The sequence below is a fragment of the Muntiacus reevesi genome, chromosome 2 (assembly GCF_963930625.1).
Source record: "Muntiacus reevesi chromosome 2, mMunRee1.1, whole genome shotgun sequence".
Lineage (NCBI taxonomy): Eukaryota > Metazoa > Chordata > Mammalia > Artiodactyla > Cervidae > Muntiacus > Muntiacus reevesi.
The window spans coordinates 52,005,194-52,024,861 of NC_089250.1; the positions used below are offsets into that span (position 1 = coordinate 52,005,194).

A 19,668-nucleotide genomic window follows, 5' to 3' on the forward strand; every position below is an offset into this window, starting at 1 on the left:
TATGCAGATAGTTTATGAGTCCAATAGTTTGACAAGTTATACATATGTAAACTGGAGTCTCTCTAACCTCCTGCCATTCTCCACCTCTGAGACAAAACCACTTTCAGCTCTTTTAACTGATGAGTTTAGGTTTCAATGCCAAATGTCACATAGTATGCTTACTGATACTTCTTGATTTTTTTCACTCTTAGGCATTATTTATAGACATCCCAGTGTGGAGGATGAGGGTGTAATGTTCTGTTACTCCTGACTTATGCTACATATGCACATGTTATTCCTTATTACTCTTATATAATTATAATTTCGGCTAGCTTAATAGTGTCCATGTTATTACTACTATGAGATTATTATTTATAGCTGAGTTTGTAACACTCTCAATTTTGGTTTATGTTGGTCCTTTCATGTGTATATATAACCACCACTATGGGCAGGATGCAGAACATTTCACAACCACAGAGTCTCCTTTGTGCTAGCATGACAAATTGACACACATCCCCACCAAACCAAACCTCTAGCAAATGCCATTCTGTTTTTTATACATATATATAATTTTGATAATGTTGTATAAGTGGAGTGATATTTTGAGATTGGCTTTGTTCAGTCAAAATGCCTTCGAAAGACAAAGCTGTACTCATATATAACTCATTTTTTTTTTGTACTGCTGAATAGTATTTCCTCATGTAGAAAGGTTGTTAAACTCTTCCCTTTTATTAGACATTTTGATTCTTCCACTGTTTTGACTCAAAAAGAAACGTTTTAAAACATTTGTGCACAGATTTTGCATGGACAGAGTTTTCAGTTCTCTGAGATAAGGGCCTAGAAGTATAATTTCTGGGTCATGTAATCTACTTCTTCTCCTAAAAGAAGTAGAAAATGATTCCTTTTTTGGATGCTGGCCATACCAGTCTAGGTCCACATTGCACTTTGCAATTGGGCTAATTTTACTAGCAACATCAATAAAGGTTTGGAATAGGAACTCATTTCAGGTACTGATCTGGTTCCATCCCAAAATAGAGAAGGCCCTGGTGAACCCTCTTCCTTTTTCCAGCAAAGAGCAGGTCTTTGCTGAGGCAAGTACAGAAGGAGACCAAAAACCAGTCACATCCTAGGGTCCTGGCCTTGTGTCTTTAGGACACAGGCCATAACCACAGATCCTCTTGGGATATGTGAGTTTGCCTGGTGCTTTTGAAAGAGGGGTCACCATGATTGGGGTGAGGGACCCAGGGGAGAAAGCAGAGACCCCAGGTAGGGAGGAAGCATTATTTCTGCTAGGCTTGTCCAATCTCTCTGAAAACATAAAATTCATATCTTGTACCTATGTTCTCTGCCTGAGTCCTATTTCATTGTCTAGAAACAGGAACTACAAGAATCCGGAAGCAGATGACTTTCTCACAGACATTTCACCCCATCATAGGCACTTCCTTTTATATCATGGTAGGTGGAGCTTTTCTCTTCTCCACAGAGCACAAAAATTCAAGTTCTCCCAACTGACACATTTAGACAGAGCAGCTCTGCACACCTCCACAATGCCATTCTCAGCCTGCTACTTCCGTCCTCCTCCTTCTTGCCTGTTGCTTACTCTACTGCTGGGACTCAGAGGTGAGCATTGCTTAGAATAGAATCCCTTCTCCCTGTCCCCTGGACTTTCCCCCTGTCCCTGGGCTTTTAGGGTCTCCATGTAAACATGGGTATGCTACCCGAGGCAGTCACATAAGGCCAAGGGCTGGGCCTTATCTGAGAGCATGAAATCAGGAATCTGAGTTTTCTCTGTAGATCCGTCATCTGCAGCTGGTTACCAGAGGCTTCCAAACAGAGGATGTTTCAAACACTGACAGCTTTGTGCATATTTTCTTGACTAACCCTCACAACATTCCTGTGTGATAACTATTACTTCAATTGTAAAAGGGGAAATTGAGGCACAGAGGAACTTGTCCAGTGTCACCTATCTAAAGCCGTGGAGCACAGGATTCAAATCCAGGCTATCCAGCTTCAGAGTTGATTCTTTGAATAATGTTGTGCTGCTCAGCTTCTCAGAAGAGGCCAATTGCAGAAATATCAGAAAATACCAAGGAGCAAACAATATATTAGTCATCACCCATCCTGCCACTCAGAGAAGAGTTCAAATTTTGCAGTATATTGCATGAGTCCTATGCGATACCGTTTTTACTGAGATTTTAATATGTGTTATAATTTCTTTTGATGCTCAAAACAGCTTGTACATTAGATTGCTAGGGTACTTTTTAATACATGTTTGTGGGTGAATGTGTTCATGTGTGTGTGTGTGCGTGTATGTACGAGGAACTGTTTCCAGACACGTGAGATTTCAAGAAGACTTCTTCTGTTCTTCCCCTTAAAACATTTTTCAATCTACATGAAACGATATGGACAAGGTTCAGTTTTTGAGGTCTTTAGCAACATCTCTCCTTTTCTACTTCCCTATAAATTTACCCCTCACCCTCGCTCAAATTCTTAAGAAATTTTCCCTTGGTTAAAGAGTAGAATTTTCTGCATTGTTATCTTAAGTCTCTGCTTCCATGCTAGATATAAGTGAGGAGGAAAGGAGGGATAAAGACACAAGAATCTTGCCTATGTCACCTGTATATTCATATCCATATCTATATCTATAATTATAACCACATCCATATCAAATCTAATGCTATCTGAAGCTTCCATGCCTCAGGAAATCTAATGAGTAATAACTATTCATTTTATTGACCACTCAGCATGTGCCAGACAATGTTGGAAATGCCCACAGCATTTACTCATGTGATCGTTATATCCAAGCTAGACCCCCTTGTCAACCCCTACCTTACAGATAAGAAAACTGAGCAAGGAAAGCTCAAGATCATTCAGTGGGACCTGATAAATTTGATGTGAACTCAAGCAACCTGGTAGTTGAGCTCATGAGTTTAACCACAGCTCTTCTTGATACTTGTCCTTCTTCCACCCCATGATATTTCTGCAGCTTCTGCCAATGGGTGTGGAGAAGTATGGAGGGTGGGAAAGAGGGTTTGTGGTTTTCTTCTCCTGGGCTCTTCTTCCTGCATAAATGCAAATTTCTTTTGTTTTTCGTAAACTGACCTACATGGACAACTCAACTTCTGATATACTAATAATTTCCAGAGAAAAGCCCACTTAAAACAGAATTCAGTGTCTCATGGAGATGTCACAATGGGCAATTCAAACAACATGCATATATTTTTTGGACACTTTCTATATTGCAGGAAGGAACTTGGGGTACTTTGGTCAATAAAGAGACTAAGCAGCTGTGCTCATGGATATTTAGCTTAGTGGGAGAAATGACAATAAACAATAGACTTATACTTAATTAAATGACATAGTGTATTAGAAAGTGATACGTGTTTTAAAAGAGTAGCTAGATAACAAATTAGGAGAATATGCTGGGTGCAATGTATTTCAAACCTGGTAATCTTGGGTGGCCATCTCTGAGAAGGGGAAATGTGAGCAAAGTTGAAAAGAAAATTCTGAAGTGAGCCATGTGGTTATCTGGGGGAGGAGACTTCCTGACAGGGAGCAGCATGCACAAAAGTCCTGAGAGTAAAATCACCCTCCTGTGTTGAAGGATTTGGTTTTGCTATGAGTGAAATGGTTGCCACTGCAGTTTTTTCTTTTAATATTTTGTTAAGTTTATTGGACACAAATTTTTCCAGGAGCATGCCCTGTTTTACTTATTTATTTTTTAGGGTAGTTTTATTTCAAGTTTTTAAAGGATCTCCATACTGGTCTCCGTAGTGACCGTGTAAATTTATATTCCCAGACACAGATGTAAAGAACATCTTTACATCTTTACAGATATAAAGAACAGACTTTTGTATTCAGTGGGAGAAGGCGAGGGTGGGATGATTTGAGAGAATAGCGTTGAAACATGTACATTGCCATACGTAAAATAGATGAACAGTGCAAATTCAATACATGAAATAGGGGACCCAAAGCTGGTGCTCTGGGACAACCCAGAGGGGTAGGGTGAGGAGGGAGGTGGGAGAGGGGTTCAGGATTGGGAGAACACATGTAAACTTGTGGCCAAATCATGTTGATATAAGGCAAGCACCATCACAATATTGTAAGGTAATTATCCTCCAATTAAAATAAATACAATATTTTAAAAATTTATATTTCCACCAAGAGTGTTCCCCTTTTCCCACATCCTCTCCAGCATTCGTTGTTTATAGATTTTTTGGTGATGGCTAACTTGATTGGGATGAGGTCGTTTTGACTTGCATTGTAGTTTTGACTTGCATTTATTTAATAATAAGCAATGTTGGGGATTTTTTATGTGTTTATTAACCATCTTGTATGTCTTCTTTGGAGAAATGTCTCTTTTTATGATATTGAGGTGCATGAGCTGCTTGTAGATTCTGGAGATTAATCCTTTGTCAGTTGCTTCATTTGCAATTATTTTTTCCCATTCTGAGGATTGTCTTTTCATCTTGTTTATGGTTACATTTGCTGTGCAAAAGCTTTTAAGTTTAATTAGTTCCCTTAGGCCCCATTTGTTTATTTTTGTTTTTGTTTCCATTACTCTAGGAGGTGGGTCATAGAGGATCTTGCTGTGATTGATGTCAAAGACTGTACTGCCTATGTATTCCTCTAAGAGTTTTATAGTTTCTCGTCTTACATTTATGTTTTTAATCTGTTGTGAGTTTATCTTTGTATATGGTATTAGGAAGTGTTCTAATTTCATTCTTTTAAATGTAGCTGTCCAGTTTTTGCAGCACCACTTATTGAAGAGACTGTCTTTTCTCCATTGTATATTCTTGCCTCCTTCATCAAACGTAAGGTGTATGTAGGTGTGTGGATTTACCTTTGAACTTTCTATCTTGTTCCATTGGTCTATATTTCTGTTTTTGCATCAGAACCATACTGTCTTGATGATGAGCTTTGTAATACAGTCTGAAGTCAGGAAGCTCCATTATTCTTTCTCAAGATTACTTTGGCTATTCAGGGTATTTGTATTTTTATATGAATTGTGAATTTTTTTTCTAGTTCTATGAAAAAAAAAGCCATTGGTAACTTGATAGGAATTTCATTGAATCTGAGATTGCTTTGGGTAGTATAGTCATTTTCACAATATTGGTTCTTCTAGTCCAAGAACAATATGAGCATCTATTTATATTGTCTTTCTTTCAGCAGTGTCTTATAGTTTTCTGTATACAATTCTTATGTCTCCTTAAGTAGGTGTATTCCTAGGTGTTTTATTCTTCCTGTTTCAGCCCTCATAGTTTTGAAGAGAGAAGTGACATAATCTGACATGAGTTTTAATTTATTCTATTATTTGATTGAGGACAGACTATACCTAACATAGAAACAAGTAGCTGCTGCTGCTGAGTCGCTTCAGTCGTGTCTGACCCTGTGCTGCGACCCCATAGACCACAGCCCACCAGGCTCCCCCGTCCCTGGGATTCTCCAGGCAAGAACACTGGAGTGGGTTGCCATTTCCTTCTCCAATGTATGAACGTGAAAAGTGAAAGTGTAGTTGCTCAGTCGTGTCCGACTCCCTGTGACCCCATGGACTGCAGTCCACCAGGCTCCTCCGTCCATGGCATTTTCCAGGCAAGAGTACTGAGAAACAAGTAGAGCATTTGAGATAATCACATTCATGCAAAACAATGTAAAAGTGACTTGCACCTGGGCAGGAGCTAGTAGAGATAAGAGAAAGCAGTCAGATTCCAGATGCATGCTGATGAGGAGGCAACAGAATTTTCTGATGCATAGGATTTGAAGTATAAGAAAAAGTCTCCAAAGTTTTGAGACTTCTACATCTGTGTTTTGGTGAAAGTTTTCACTTTTGCCCCAGGTTCAAAGGATTTGTTAACAAAATAAGCTACTCATTGTATACAAATCCAGTAGTCATGTATGAATGTGAAAGATGGACTATAAAGAAAGCTGAGTGCCGAAGAATCTATGCTTTTGAATTTTGGTATTGGAGAAGACTCTTGAGAGTCCCTTGAACTGCAAGGAGACAAACCAGTCAATCCTAAAGGAAATCAGTCCTGAATATTCATTGGAAGGACTGATGCTGAAGTTGAAACTCCAATACTTTGGCCACCTGATGCGAAGAACAGACTCACTGGAAAAGAGCCTGATGTTGGGAACAATTGAAGGCAGGAGGAGAAGGGGGTGACAGAGGATGGGATGGTTAGATGGCATCACTGAGTCAATGGACATGAATTTGAGCAAGCTCCAGGAGTTTGTGATGGACAGGAAAGCCTGGCATGCTGCAGTTCATGGAAACACAAAGAGTAGGACATGACTGAGTCACTGAATTGAACTGAAGTGAGTGGGTTACCAGCTCACACTCCACAAAGATGAACCACACATTTTCTACCCAAGGAGCAGGGAAGAAACAAAAAAGAACACAGAATTTGTTTGTGGCACCAAAACAGCCTGCTCCTCTGATTTATACCCCTGAAATTAGACCCTTACCTATTTAATAAATAGAATATTTCAGATAAAGAATATGTTTGTATTTCTCTGTATCTTCAGAAACTGGGTAGTTAAGGAGGCATTGAAATCAATCTGGTAAACTCATACCTGTAGTAAAATAATTGACCCCATGGTGACTCATGTCCCTTCAACTTGTAACTCATTGTCCAGATGTAGTCAGCCACCTGCAATTCTTTTCAAAACATGATTTTGGAATTTGTTGTTTCCTTGCTTGCTTATCCCCATGGTTCTACCTTCCTATTCACTTGTAGTTTCCTCAAATGTATCAACATTTAGAATCACACATTTATCACTTCTTAGTCTTTTGGCTAAGATCAAGTGTAGAATCACACATTTTATTTTTCCTTGAGCCATTTAGTTCAGTTCAAAGGCTTTATTTGGGGCAATCACCACGTTTCAGATCTCATTTTTTTTTTTTTTGCAGTAAAATATAAAAAATATAAAATTTACCATTTTAACTACTTTTAAGGATACAAAGTGGCACTAAGGACATTCACAGTGTTGTGAAGCATTACCAGTACATATTTTCAGAACTTTTTCAACATCTGTAGCAGAAAATCTATTCATTAAACTGTAACTCCCCACTTCTTTTCCCCTGCAACCACTGGAAACATCTATTCCACTTTTTCTCTGTGAATTTGCCTATTCTATGTACCATAAGTGAAATCATCTATTTGTCCTTTTTTATCTGGCTTATTTCACTGAGTGTGTTTTTAAGGTTCATCCATGCCATGATGTAGGTGTCAAAATGTTTTGCTTTTCAGGGCTGAAATATTAAATATATATATATATATCTCACATTTAATTTATCTTTTCATCTATTGAAATTTGGGGATATTTCCTTTATATTGAAATATAGTTGCTGTAAAATAATTTGTAAATTACAGGTGTAAAATATAATAATTCACAATTTTTAAAGGTTAAACTCCATTTATCATTATTATAAAATATTGATTGTATTCCTGGTGTAGTACAATATATCCTTGTAGCTTATTTCATATGTAATAATTTGCACCTCTTTATCCCTTAGCCTATATTTTCTTCTTCCTTTCTTTGCCCACACTAGTTTGTTCTCTATATCTTTGAGTCAGTCTCTTTATTGTTATATTTACTAGTTTGTTGTATTTTTTACTTTCCACATATAAGTTGTATCATACACTCTTTGTCTTTCTCTGTCTTACTTATTTCATTTAGCATAATGCCTTCCAAGTCCATCTACTTTGCTGCAAATGGCAAAATTTCATTTTTATGGCTAAGCAATATTACATTATAAATGGAAACCTGTATGCAGGTTCAGAAGCAGCAGTTAGAATAAGACATGAAACAACAGAATGGTTCAAAATTGGGAAAGGAGTACATCAAGACTATATATCATCACATGGTTTATTGAACTTATATGCAGAGTGAAGAGTAAAAGTGAAAGTCACTCAGTCGTGTCCAAGTTTTTGCGACATCATGTGAAATGCCAGGTTGGATAAATCACAAGCTGGAATAAAGATTTCTGGAATCAAGACATGTCAATAACCTCAGAAAGTTAAGATGAACTAAAGAATCTCTTGATAAAGGCGAAAGAGGAGAATGAAAAAACTGGTTTAAAATTCAACATTCAAAAAACTAAGATCACAGCATCTGGTCCTGTCAGTTCATGGCAAATAGACGGGGGAGGGGGGGAATGGAAACACTGACAGACTTTATTTTCTTGGGCTCCAAAACCACCATGGACTGTGACTGCAGCCATGAAATTAAAAGACACCTGCTCTTTGGAAGAAAAGCTATGACAAACCTCAACAGAGTGTTAAAAAGCAGAGATATCACTTTGCTGATAAAGATCCACATAGTCAAATCTATGGTTTTTCCTGTAGTCATGTACAGATGTGAGAGTTGGGCCATAAAGAAGGCTGAGCCCTGAAGAATTGATACTTTTGAACTTTGGTTCTGGGGAAGACTCTTGAGAGTCCTTTGGACAACAAGGAGATCAAAGCTGTCAATCTTAAAGGAAATCAACCCTGAATATTCACAGGAAGGACTGATGCTGAAGCTCCAATACTTTGGCCACCTGATGTGAAGAGTTGACTCTCTGAAAAAGCCCCTGATTCTGGGAAAGATTGAGCGCATGAGGAGAAGAGAGTAACAGAGGATAAGATGGTTGGATAGCATCACCAACTCAATGGACGTGAGTTTGAGCAAACTCTGGGAGATAGTGGATGCGGTACATGGGGTCACAAAGAGTCAGACATGACTGAGCAACTGAACAACAACAAATATATTCCACTTTACACACACACACACACACACACACACACACACACACACACACACACATTATATATACCCTTCATGGATCACAGCCTTGTCATGGCAAAGGGGCTTCCATAACTCAACAGGGTTATGAGCCAATCCATGCAGGGTCACCCAAGACAGATGAGTCATAGTGAAGAGTTCTGACAAAGTGTGGTTCACTGGAGGAGGCAAACCACTGCAGGATTCTTGCTGCAATACCCCATAAGCAGTATGAAAAAGCAAAAATATATGAAACCAGAAGATGAGTCCCACAGGTCAGAAGCTGTCCAATTCACTTCACGGCAAATAGATGGGGAAACAGTGGAAACAGTGGCTGACTTTATTTTTCTGGGCTCCAAAATCACTGCAGATGGTGATTGCAGCCATGAAATTAAAAGACACTCCTTGGAAGGAAAGTTATGACCAAACTACATAGCATATTAAAAAGCAGAGACATTACTCTGTCAACAAAGGTCCGTCTAGTCAAGGCTATGGTTTTTCCAGTAGCCATGTGAGAGTTGGACTATAAAGAAAGCTGAGCACCAAATAATTGATGCTTTTGAACTGTGGTGTTGGAAAAGACTCTTGAGAGTCATTCTGAGCCTCCATAACTATGAGCAATAAATTTCTGCTGTGAGCTGTTCAGTCTGAGATGTTTCGTTCTGTGCATGTGGGCTTAGTTGGGTCTGACTCTTTTCGACCCCATGGTTTATAGCCCAGAAGGCTCCTCTGTCCATGGAATTTTACAGGCAAGAATACTGGGGATACTCTAGGGGATCTTCCTGAACCAGGGATCAAACATGAATCCTTTGCATCTCCTGCATTCGTAGGTGGATTCTTTACCACTGAATCAACTGGGAAGCCTTGTGACATTTTGTAATAACAGCCCAAATAGACTAAGACAGATTATAGCCCAAATGTAAAAGAAATATATATGAGCCCATATTGGTATAAATAAATAATTTAATATATTAATAAATGGAGGGAAATTTTATTAATTAATTTTAATTGTAAAATTAAATTGTAAATTTAATTACAATGTGGTGGTGTTTTGACCATCCATCAACATGAATCGGCCACAGGTATACATATGTACCCCTCATCCTGAACCCTGCCACCTCCCTCTCCAAAAGTTTTCTATGAAGGAAAGTTCCAATAAATTTATGTATAAATAGATACTTCAGTCTAAATAAGGGAAAATCAAGTTCACCACTCCTAAAGTATGGGCTACACTCCCTTCCAAAGAGGACAGACAGAAAGAAAAGAGGAAAAAGATAACTTCACGGTAGGGAATCTAACAAAAATAAGTTAGCCAGGTTATCAAGAGTTCATCACCAATCAAAAATCAATATCAATAGGCATAAATCATATAGATTTGATAAAAAATGGCACTTTTCCTCTGGGATCTTCTTCCCTAAAGCTCTTAACCCTAGTTTAATTATGAGCAATTCATCAGACAAATTATACTAATATTAGAGAGATTTCCAATAATACATCTGAACAATATTCATTCAAAAACAAGGAAAATCAGAGGTGTCACAACTGACAATAACCTAAGGAGACATGACAAGTAAATGTGTACAGTATCCAGCATGGCATGTTGGAAAGGACAAGGACTTATGGAAAACTTAAGGAAGTCAGGTATAGGCTGAATGTTTGTGTCCCTTCAAAGTTCACATATTCAGATATGATCCCTGAGGTGATGGTGTTCAGAGGTGTGTCTTTGGGTAGGAATTAGGTCATGAGGGTAGAGTCCTTTCCCAGAACGTCACATTGTTGAAATCATGAAGCATGTAGATTTTTGCTTTCAATTATTAATAGTATTTAAGATTCCTCCACATTATGTCAAGGCTTGAGAGCTCATTTTATTTTGGTTCTGAATAATATTTGATTATCTGGGTTTATCCTTTTCTTTATCAGTTCACCTCCTGAAGGTCGTCAGGGTTGTTTTCAAGTTTTTCCAAGTATAAATAAAGCTGCTATGAACTTCAGGGAGAGTCTTTTCCAGGTCTCTTCCCAGTGGGTACCTCAAATATTCCTTGGATTGTAGATGGCATCCCCCTGTGTCTTCACACTGAAACCATGTACAAGCCCCTGTCCTTGTTTCTTGAGGTAAAATGTTGACTCAAGAGTTAATGACTGGAAAATGTGAAGGTGTAGAAACAAAGAATAGTAGTCAGGCTGGGGGACTGGTAAAAATGTAGACTAGGATTCTGCCACATAGCAGAATCACTGAACTCCCAGTTCCCTGAAAGAGGTAGATAAAGGCCTGACAACATTCCAAGTTGTTTTTACAGGAAGCAGACCCCATCCAGATAAAAACTGTTGGCCACAAGAACATAGACCTTTGACTGATTGAAACCAAAAGGTTGATGCTGCTTGAAACATCACCGCGATGCCAACCAATCTAAGAAATGCCCGTGAGCTGATCACACTCTGCTCCATGAACACTATAAAACTCCTCACTAACCTCTCCAGGGTGGGTCACATGGTCTTCAGAGCATTAGCCCATTGTGGATCCTTATGCCTGGCAAATCGATAAAATCTACTCTCTTCTAATTCACCCAAAACTCTGTCTCTGTGTTTCTATTTGGTGCCAGTGAACAGAGGCCAAGTTTTGGCAACAACACCATCTTCTTTCTGTGAATGACCACTAATCTAAGTTGTGCCTAAACTCCTGATTTACATAAACTATGAAATAATGGACTTGTGTCTTTTAAGCCACTATATTTGTGGCAGTATGTTATTCAGCAATAGAAAACAAATGCAATAAATTTGAGAAATCTGTCTAGAAAAAGTCCTCCATAGTTTTGTAGAACTCATCTCAAATACATCCTGTATGTATCTTCCATGAACTCAATGGCAATGATTGTTGTGTGATACCTAAGAACATATAGCAAGAGTATTAAATACTGAAGAATAAGATTCTGTTGGGTAAGGTAGAGCACTGATTACTATGAAACATTGTGATAGTTAAGATTTTTTCCCATTATAATTCTCATCCATTTGGAAAGATATCAATTTCATTGAGGAAGAAAGTTTCAACACTTATTTTCATGAAAATGAACTTTCAGAAAATGGGAGATAGCTGTTTCTCCAGGTAACTTTTATAACATTGTATGCTGGTTATCAACACATTCTTAGATTGGGGCCTTGTCTCTGATCCCAGAATATAAAGAAAAATCTAACATAAATTCTATTTGACATTTCCTGTTTAATTAAAATGTATTTGTCCTCATTGTAAGTTAAATTGTGTCTGCTGGGCTCTAGGCCATCCTCATATCCCGATGCAGAAGGAAGATGCCATCCTCCTTCTTGTGCATTGCTCCCCTTCTATTGACCCACATGGCAACCACATTTATAATTTGGTGCCAGTACAGGTGGCTAAAAGGATGTGTAACGAGATCTCACTCTGATCTTAAGAGAATGTCAGAATATCTTGGGCCAAGACAAGGAATATGAGCAATGAAGTGGCATTTCCTACAGGAACTTCAGGTAAAGAGTTCTGGGTTAACTAATTTGAGAGTTGTGTCGGTCAAGGTTGGAGATGCTCTAACCAGGACTACAATATGTCTTTTTTGTCCCCAGAAAGTCCTTTCTAGTGGTTCAGTTGCAACTGGGCAAGAATGATAACTAATCTATGGTTTCAATAGAAGACATTTCCCACAAATATTCCAAGTAGAAAACACCATAAGGAACAAAACAGGTTGACTCAATCTTCATCAATGATGTGTCACAGGAACTATGGCACCCAGTATTGTGTGAAGTGGGGCTTCCCTAGTAGCTCAGTTGGTAAAGAATCTGCCTGCAATGCAGGAGACCCAGGTTCAATTCCTGGGTTGGGAAGATCCACTGGAGAAGGGATAGGCTACCCACTCCAGTATTCTTGCCTGGAGAATTCCATGGACTGTATAGTTCATAGGGTCGCAAAGAGTCAGACACTGAGTGACTTTCACTTTCACTTTCTATTGTGTGAAGTTAATGAAAGGGCATCCCGACATGCCATATATCTGGTTCAGGCACTTATGTGTCCACAAATGGTGCTAATAATCTGATAAACTCCATACCCTTGCTTGGCAAAAGTAAAAGTTTTAAAAATTCGCAATATGCTGTAAATCATTGTCACATACTGGATACTGTTCCCTTTCATTCACAAACAACCCTGTAGATTGGCATCCTGCTGATGGCCCTTCTGACTAGGGTCCTTTGTCCAATATTGAATCAAGCCCTTCTGTGGTGGCCAAATCTGGTATATCCCAAATGTAAGACATTGGACATTCCAAACTGAAAATATTTGAGGTAGGAGCAAAGCAATTTCCAAAAAGTTGGAAAACTGAGACTTGGAAGGCTGATTAGTCATTCTGAGCTTTTGGAACAAATCTGGGCTCCAAAATGTGTGTTGTGTCTCTTATGACCTATTTCCTGACCCTGAATATCAGAAACAGATACTTGTAGCTGCATTTTAGCTCCTGGACTCAGGGTGAAATCTCAACATAGGTGAAATTTGCCCCCTGATTCCCAATATCAACTGAGCCAAAACAAGGGAATCCTTAAGCAAGCAGAATCGCTTTCCATCTTCACAATTCCATGCAGCAATTTCCAACTGGAATATGACTGAGGCCTGTGGCAGGTACCTGAGGCATCACCACCATTTAGTCAGAGACTTCATTCATTCCCCACATGAGAAGTTAGTGAATGAGTGTGTCCTCCTACTAAGGCCAGGAGTAGCTCTGGGGAATCATGAGACTGGAAGGAGAGGTCTCAATGTCACTCACTTACAGGTCATGTTTAGAAAAGCTCTCCAGGAGGGGTTAATTCGCTCTCTTGTCCCCTGACCTTTTCTTGGTCTGCCCTGAGAATTCTACTCCAAGGTCTGCTCTTCTTTTATTCTCTGAGAATGAGTGTTTCCTTCCCCTTGCCATTCTCTGAATTAATATTGTGAAATATATTTAGATGACTGTGTTCTTCTTGAACATAAAGGCAGCAGAAGGAAGAAAATGAGTAGATTAGGGCAGATTAGAGCAGAGATAAAAACAATGCAAAATCTAAAGAAGGCATTAAGAGAGGAAAGGAGGGAAAGATATGATATACAGAAAACAATTAGCAAAATGGCAACAGTAAGCCCTTCTCCAATAGTAATTATTTTAAGTGTAAATAGATTCAACTCCTCAATAAATAGACATAGATTGACTAAATAAGAAAAAGAAGCTGGGACCCAAGTACATTCTATCTGTAAGAGACTCATTTTAGATCTATGAACATACTTAAGCTGAGACTGAAAGAAAGGAAAATCATGTTCATGAAAATGGTAACCAAATGATAGCAGGGATCACTATACTGAGAGTAGACAAAATAGAATTTAAGTAAAAACCTGATACTAGAAACAAAAAGGATTACATAATGATCAAAGGATCACTATGTATCAATTCAACCAGGCAAATATAGCTGATATTTGTATGTCAAATGTCAGAGTTCTAAGTATAGGAAGCAAACATTGTCATGATAGAAGGGAGAACTGGACTGAAATAAAATACAGGAATCCAGGCTGGAGAAAGGTGGATGAAGCCTCTTGCCAGCCCCTCTGGGCATCCTGGCAGGAAGGTCATATGTGAAAACACCTGCTTGAGTGCAGACAGTTGTAAGCTAAGGACTCAGGGTAAAAAGGGATGAAGGTGAAGAAAGGGAGGATACTCTGGGCTGGTGATAAAACTCTCAAGTATCCACCCCCAAATTCCATTTCTCTATCCCCTACATCCTCCTAAAGAAGCAGTCAAACTCCTGTCCCCAACTCCACATACTCTTCAGGTTGAATGTTCTCTGTATTAATACTGGACTGCAGGAAACAGTAGACGCTATGCACGACTGTGTACCAAAGTCCCTTCCAGGAAGGCTTTAATCAAGACTGGCTCAGCTGGAAGTTATTCAAAGTCAATTTTAAAGACAGGCCAGAATTCTTTCCTGATTGGCTTAGCTGGGAAGCAGGTGGATGCGGGTTCAAGATTCTCATTTTCCCTACCATTAGCTTTTTTTTTTTCATTTATTTTTATTAGTTGGAGACTAATTACTTTACAATATTGTAGTGGTTTTTGCCATACATTGACATGAATCAGCCATAGATTTACATGTGTTTCCCATCCTGATCCCCCCTCCCACCTCCCTCCCCATCCCATCCTTTTGGGTCTTCACAGTGAACCAGCCCTGAGCACTTGTCTCATGCATCCAACCTGGGCTGGCGATCTGTTTCACACTTGATAATATACATGTTTCAATGCTATTCTCTTAGATCATCCCACCCTCACCTTTTCCCTTAGAGTCCAAAAGTCTGTTCAATACATCTGTGTCTCTTTTTCTGTCTTGCATATAAGGTTATCATTACCTATATATGCATTAGTATACTGTATTGGCTTTTCTCTTTCTGGCTTACTTCACTCTGTATAATGGACTCCAGTTTCATCCATCTCATTAGAACTGATTCAAATGTATTCTTTTTAATGGCTGAGTAATATTCCATTGTGTATATGTACCATAGCTTTCTTATCCATTCGTCTGCTGATGGGCATCTAGGTTGCTTCCATGTCCTGACTACCATTAGTTTTGATCATTCTTTCTCCTTCACTCCCCCTCCCCACCCCGACTCTTCACAGACTCTTGCTCTTTCTCCCTCTTTCCTCTCCATCCTAATCCCTTCTCCCCCTCCTTATCTCACCCTTCGTAGCATTAGAGGTCTTTTTCCACAAGAGAGAGCTGCCGGCAAGCAGTCCAGCCCAGAGGAGGGAGGGGTTGTTTTGCGCTCTAATGTTGATAAGAGAGTCAGTTTAGCAAAGGAATGACTGGGTGGAAGGGCAGGAATTGGGAAGTAGAAAAAATTTCAGGTCAAGTTTAGCATTAGCTAGCTCTGGGCCAAGCAAGAATGAACCAGTGTCAGGGAAAGCTCCCTATAAGCAATGGAAACTTCTGTGACTGAAACCTGTATTACAGCCCAAGTAACCACCTGCAAAAAATGTAGAAGGGATGCTGGGCTGCAAAACCACGCATATTTACCACAGGGGCACTGACCCTGCATTCATCCTCTCTCTGAAAGAACTGGCCTTTTCTGCCTGCTCCAAGAATTCTCAGACAGGATGAACGACCCCACTACCTTTCAACTTCTGTGTACCTTTTTTCTTATCCAGCAGAAAATAAGAAAAATGTTCACCTAGTAGGATTCCAGATCGGTGTGAAAAACTCCAAACTGGTCCTTTCTGATCAGAATCAAGTTATAATATTTCTTTCTTCTTCACTCTGAGTATTTCCTCTTTGTCTGGTTTTTCTTCCTTGTCTGCGTGTGTGTATCTGTCCAGCTGCTACAAGCTTAGCCCCCCTGAGAGCATCACTTTGATTCCACCACCTCCCTATGCAGCTGTTTGAGTGCGCTGTGGTCTGCAGTGAGGAAGGGAAACTTCCTTTTCTGCCATCAGGCCCCCTTCTGTTTGGACTTAATGTGCCTTTGCAGTAAAACCTCCTCAGGTTAACCCTAAGCCCCTTCTTCAGCTCCCACCCCTCACACACTCCCACCTCTATGCCTCTGGTCTTGTTCACTGACCCCTGTAGAGCACTTATTGTGTTCCAGGTGTCTGTCTGATGTATGCTGTCTGATGTATGAGATGGGACAGGCAGCAGAGGGATCAGAGAGACCAGGTCTTAAGGGTCTCAAATGACAGAGCTGGGATTAGAGGCAGGGTTGTCTGTTTACACATTCAACATGCTTTCTATACTTTTTTTTTCTTCCATTCTCCATAAGAATACAAATCTTAAAGTTATAGAAGTTTTATTTCAAATCTCTATTTAAGTTCTCTGTATTTGATATCCTGAATTGTCATGTCTGTACACATTCAGTTCTCACAGTTGGCACCAAGACTCCTGAAAGTTTCCCACTGGGAGTTTGATCCATTTGTGCCTCTCCTCTCTGTTGAGACCCTCACTGACAAGCAGACACTGCCTCTTATGTTTGGCGGTGGCCAGTCTTTGGAGTGGAATGGATCAGTGTTACCTCTCATGGCTGCCCTGAGCCATCTGTGTTGCCAGAAAAAGAACTGTACTCCTGAGATCAGTTTCCCCAAATGTGCAATAACAATGCTATGTCCACCTCAGGGGGATCAGCTGGGGACCCCTTCCCTTGACCCCTGCTTGACATCCAGACAGTGGGGCCCATGGTGGGTGCTCTTTGATGACTCTATATAGTTTCCATGCTGCCCAGTCCAAAATTGAAGTGAAAGTAGGAAAATACTGAAGGTCATTGATTATAATGGTGACAACTATGGAGAAATAGAGGCAGCTGTGATGTAACAGAAAGAGTCAAAATTCCTGAGCTGGAATGTGAGTTCTGTTTGCTGTGAGGTCTTTTGGGTGAGTCATTAACCCTCTCCTCTGTCAACTGTAGAAATATGATTAAAAAGGTTTCTCAGATGATTGTGGTGGATATATGATAATGATAGCTATAACTTGTAGAGTACTATATTTTAGGTGGGTTACTTTACTGAATTTCCTAAATAACTCTGAGAATTAAGGATCATTCCCATTTTACAGATGAGGAAACTAAAGCATAGAGAGTTGAGTGTCCAAGCTCATGCAGTGGAGGGTCTGGAAGTGCAAACTTTGGCCGAGTGTGACCCCAAAGCCTGTGCTCCTACCCCTTCTCTGTACTGCCTGCCTTCATCTGACCTGTCCTGGGAGCAGTGATATGCCCTTTCCTGTCCAGGGACTGAAGACAGAGCTGATCCTGGTTACTGAGCACAGATCCTAAGTCCTTAATTCCTGGCTAAGAACCCTGACTCTTCTGACCAGCTGTGGAGTTTGAACAAGGTGCTTAGGCTCTGGGCTCAGTGTCCTCATCTGTGAAATGAGAATAGGAGCAGCTCCCTCCTCCTAGGGTGCAATGAGAACTCGATGGCTTAGGTTTCACAGTCAGTAAGCACGGTCGTGAGGTGTGGGTGGGAGTCAGTTCTCCTTACAAATTCCCTTGGACCCTGTAACTTCATTGTCTTCCTTCTGAAATCAGCTTCATAATCAAGCTCACGTCGGAACGTAATCTTCAAACTCTGTGGAAGAGGAGACGTTGTGGCTTGTCGATGGAGATGCTTTGTTCACGTTGGATTTGGGCTCCTCTGCATCATCTCATAGGCGGTGTCTCCCCTATAGACAGGAGCAGCTACTTTTAAGTCTTGCAAGGCCCCCTTCAGCAATCTGAGCCAGGTGCAAACATCCAACACGACCTTCATGTACCATAGATACCTCACAGACCACATTACTGTGACCAGGATTAAAAAAGACCAAGGGTGTTAAAGACCAGCATCCACCCTACTAGAGACACCTACAGTGTGACCAGCAGTGTTCTTGTTCTGGGGGCTGATGGTAGGCACTCCCTTGTCCTTTGCCATCAAGCACAGGTCCAGACTGCTTTCCCAAGAAACCATTAGCCTAGATTTTTTTAGAATGGTTAGTGCAGAGTTAAGCTGTAATATCTCTGGACCTCAGTTGCCTCATCTGAAAAATGGGACATCCCTCACTTGGTTGTGGCAAGGATACAGTACTTTACAATGTAAAGTACTCAACACATAAAGTACTCATATTAACCACACAGATTGCAACTTGTTATTATTCATTGCAATTGCAATTATTCATTCTTGTTAACTATTTAGCTTATCTCTTAGAATTCAGTTTCCTTCCTCATTGGTAAAATGGAGACAAAACATTGCACCAATTTAGTATTATCATTAATATTTTAAAATTAATGTGTATGAAGAGGGGATAAAGGTCCTTGTGAACTTTACATTTTGAGGACTAAGATGTCTTTAGATAATTAATCATACCTGGGTAAAGACCTTATTTTTATTCTGGCTTTCTGTTGAATTTGGCCTGTATGTAAATTCACTGTGGTTATAAATATCAAGACTAAAGAGAATCTTATTGGTCATCCCTTTGTTTACGACTGTAAAGTCCTGAGAAAGCAATTGACTGGTCCAAAGTTGCACAGCAGTAAAATTAATTACCTATATATCAGACTTTTAGGTTTCACCGATGGCTCACACAGTAAAGAATATGCCTGCAATGTGGGAGACCTGGATTTGATCCCTGAGTTGAGAAGATCCCCTGGAGAAGGGAATGGTAACCCACTCCTGTATTCTTGCCAGAACAATTCCATGGCAGGCTGCAGTGTATGGGGTTGCAAAGAGACATAACTGAACAACTAACACTGTTACACTTTCACTTTCACATATCAGACTTCTAAAGTTTATAAAATATTTTCCCCTTTGCTTTGTGTGTTATTATCACATCATTATGCCTGGTTAAAAATAATGGTATCCTTATCGCAAAAGAGGACAGCACAGTGTCAGCAAAGCACATTGGAATGGATTGACTTATTCAGTGTGTGTAACTGCCCTAGCCTATTTGTCTCAGTCAGTTACAGAAGGAATTTTATTTCAAGAAGTGAAGACTGCCTGATATTGTAAAGTGAGTGAATGAGAGACCACTGACATGAATTCAGGCTTCAGATATGGACCAGCTAGGAGACCTTCTGCTTCTTACTTAAGTTCTCTCAGCCTTGGTATATTTGATTGTTAAGTTGAAGAATTATAATTTAGGAGAAGGCAATGGCAACCCACTCCAGTACTCTTGCCTGGAGAATCCCATGGACAGAGGAGCATCGTGGGCTGCAGTCCATGGGGTCTCTAAGAGTTGGACATGACTGAGCGGCTTCACTTTCACTTCTCACTTTCATGCATTGGAGAAGGAAATGGCAACCCACTCCAGTGTTCTTGCCTGGGGAATCCCAGGGATGGGGGAGCCTGGTGGGCTGCTGTCTATGGGGTCGTAGAGTCAGACATGACTGAAGTGACTTAGCAGCAGCAGCAGCAGCTTTATATGAATATTTATTAAATAAAT

The 19,668-nt window shown here is 39.9% G+C and overlaps 1 protein-coding gene and 1 non-coding gene across 3 annotated transcripts in view; both read left to right on the forward strand.

Annotated features, from left to right (window-relative positions):
• Positions 1 to 1,525: 1,525 nt before the first annotated feature.
• Positions 1,526 to 19,668, forward strand: part of LOC136159402 (tyrosine-protein phosphatase non-receptor type substrate 1-like) — a 69,605-nt gene continuing 51,462 nt past the window's right edge. For both annotated transcript variants that reach the window (XM_065921579.1, XM_065921581.1), the window contains exon 1: positions 1,526 to 1,599. In XM_065921579.1, the coding sequence (XP_065777651.1) occupies positions 1,527 to 1,599 (73 nt within the window). In that variant the 5' untranslated portion in view covers position 1,526. The remainder of the gene's footprint in view (positions 1,600 to 19,668) is intronic.
• TRNAC-GCA (transfer RNA cysteine (anticodon GCA)) lies at positions 12,520 to 12,591 on the forward strand. Its single transcript has one exon. It is a non-coding gene; the product is annotated as a tRNA-Cys (tRNA).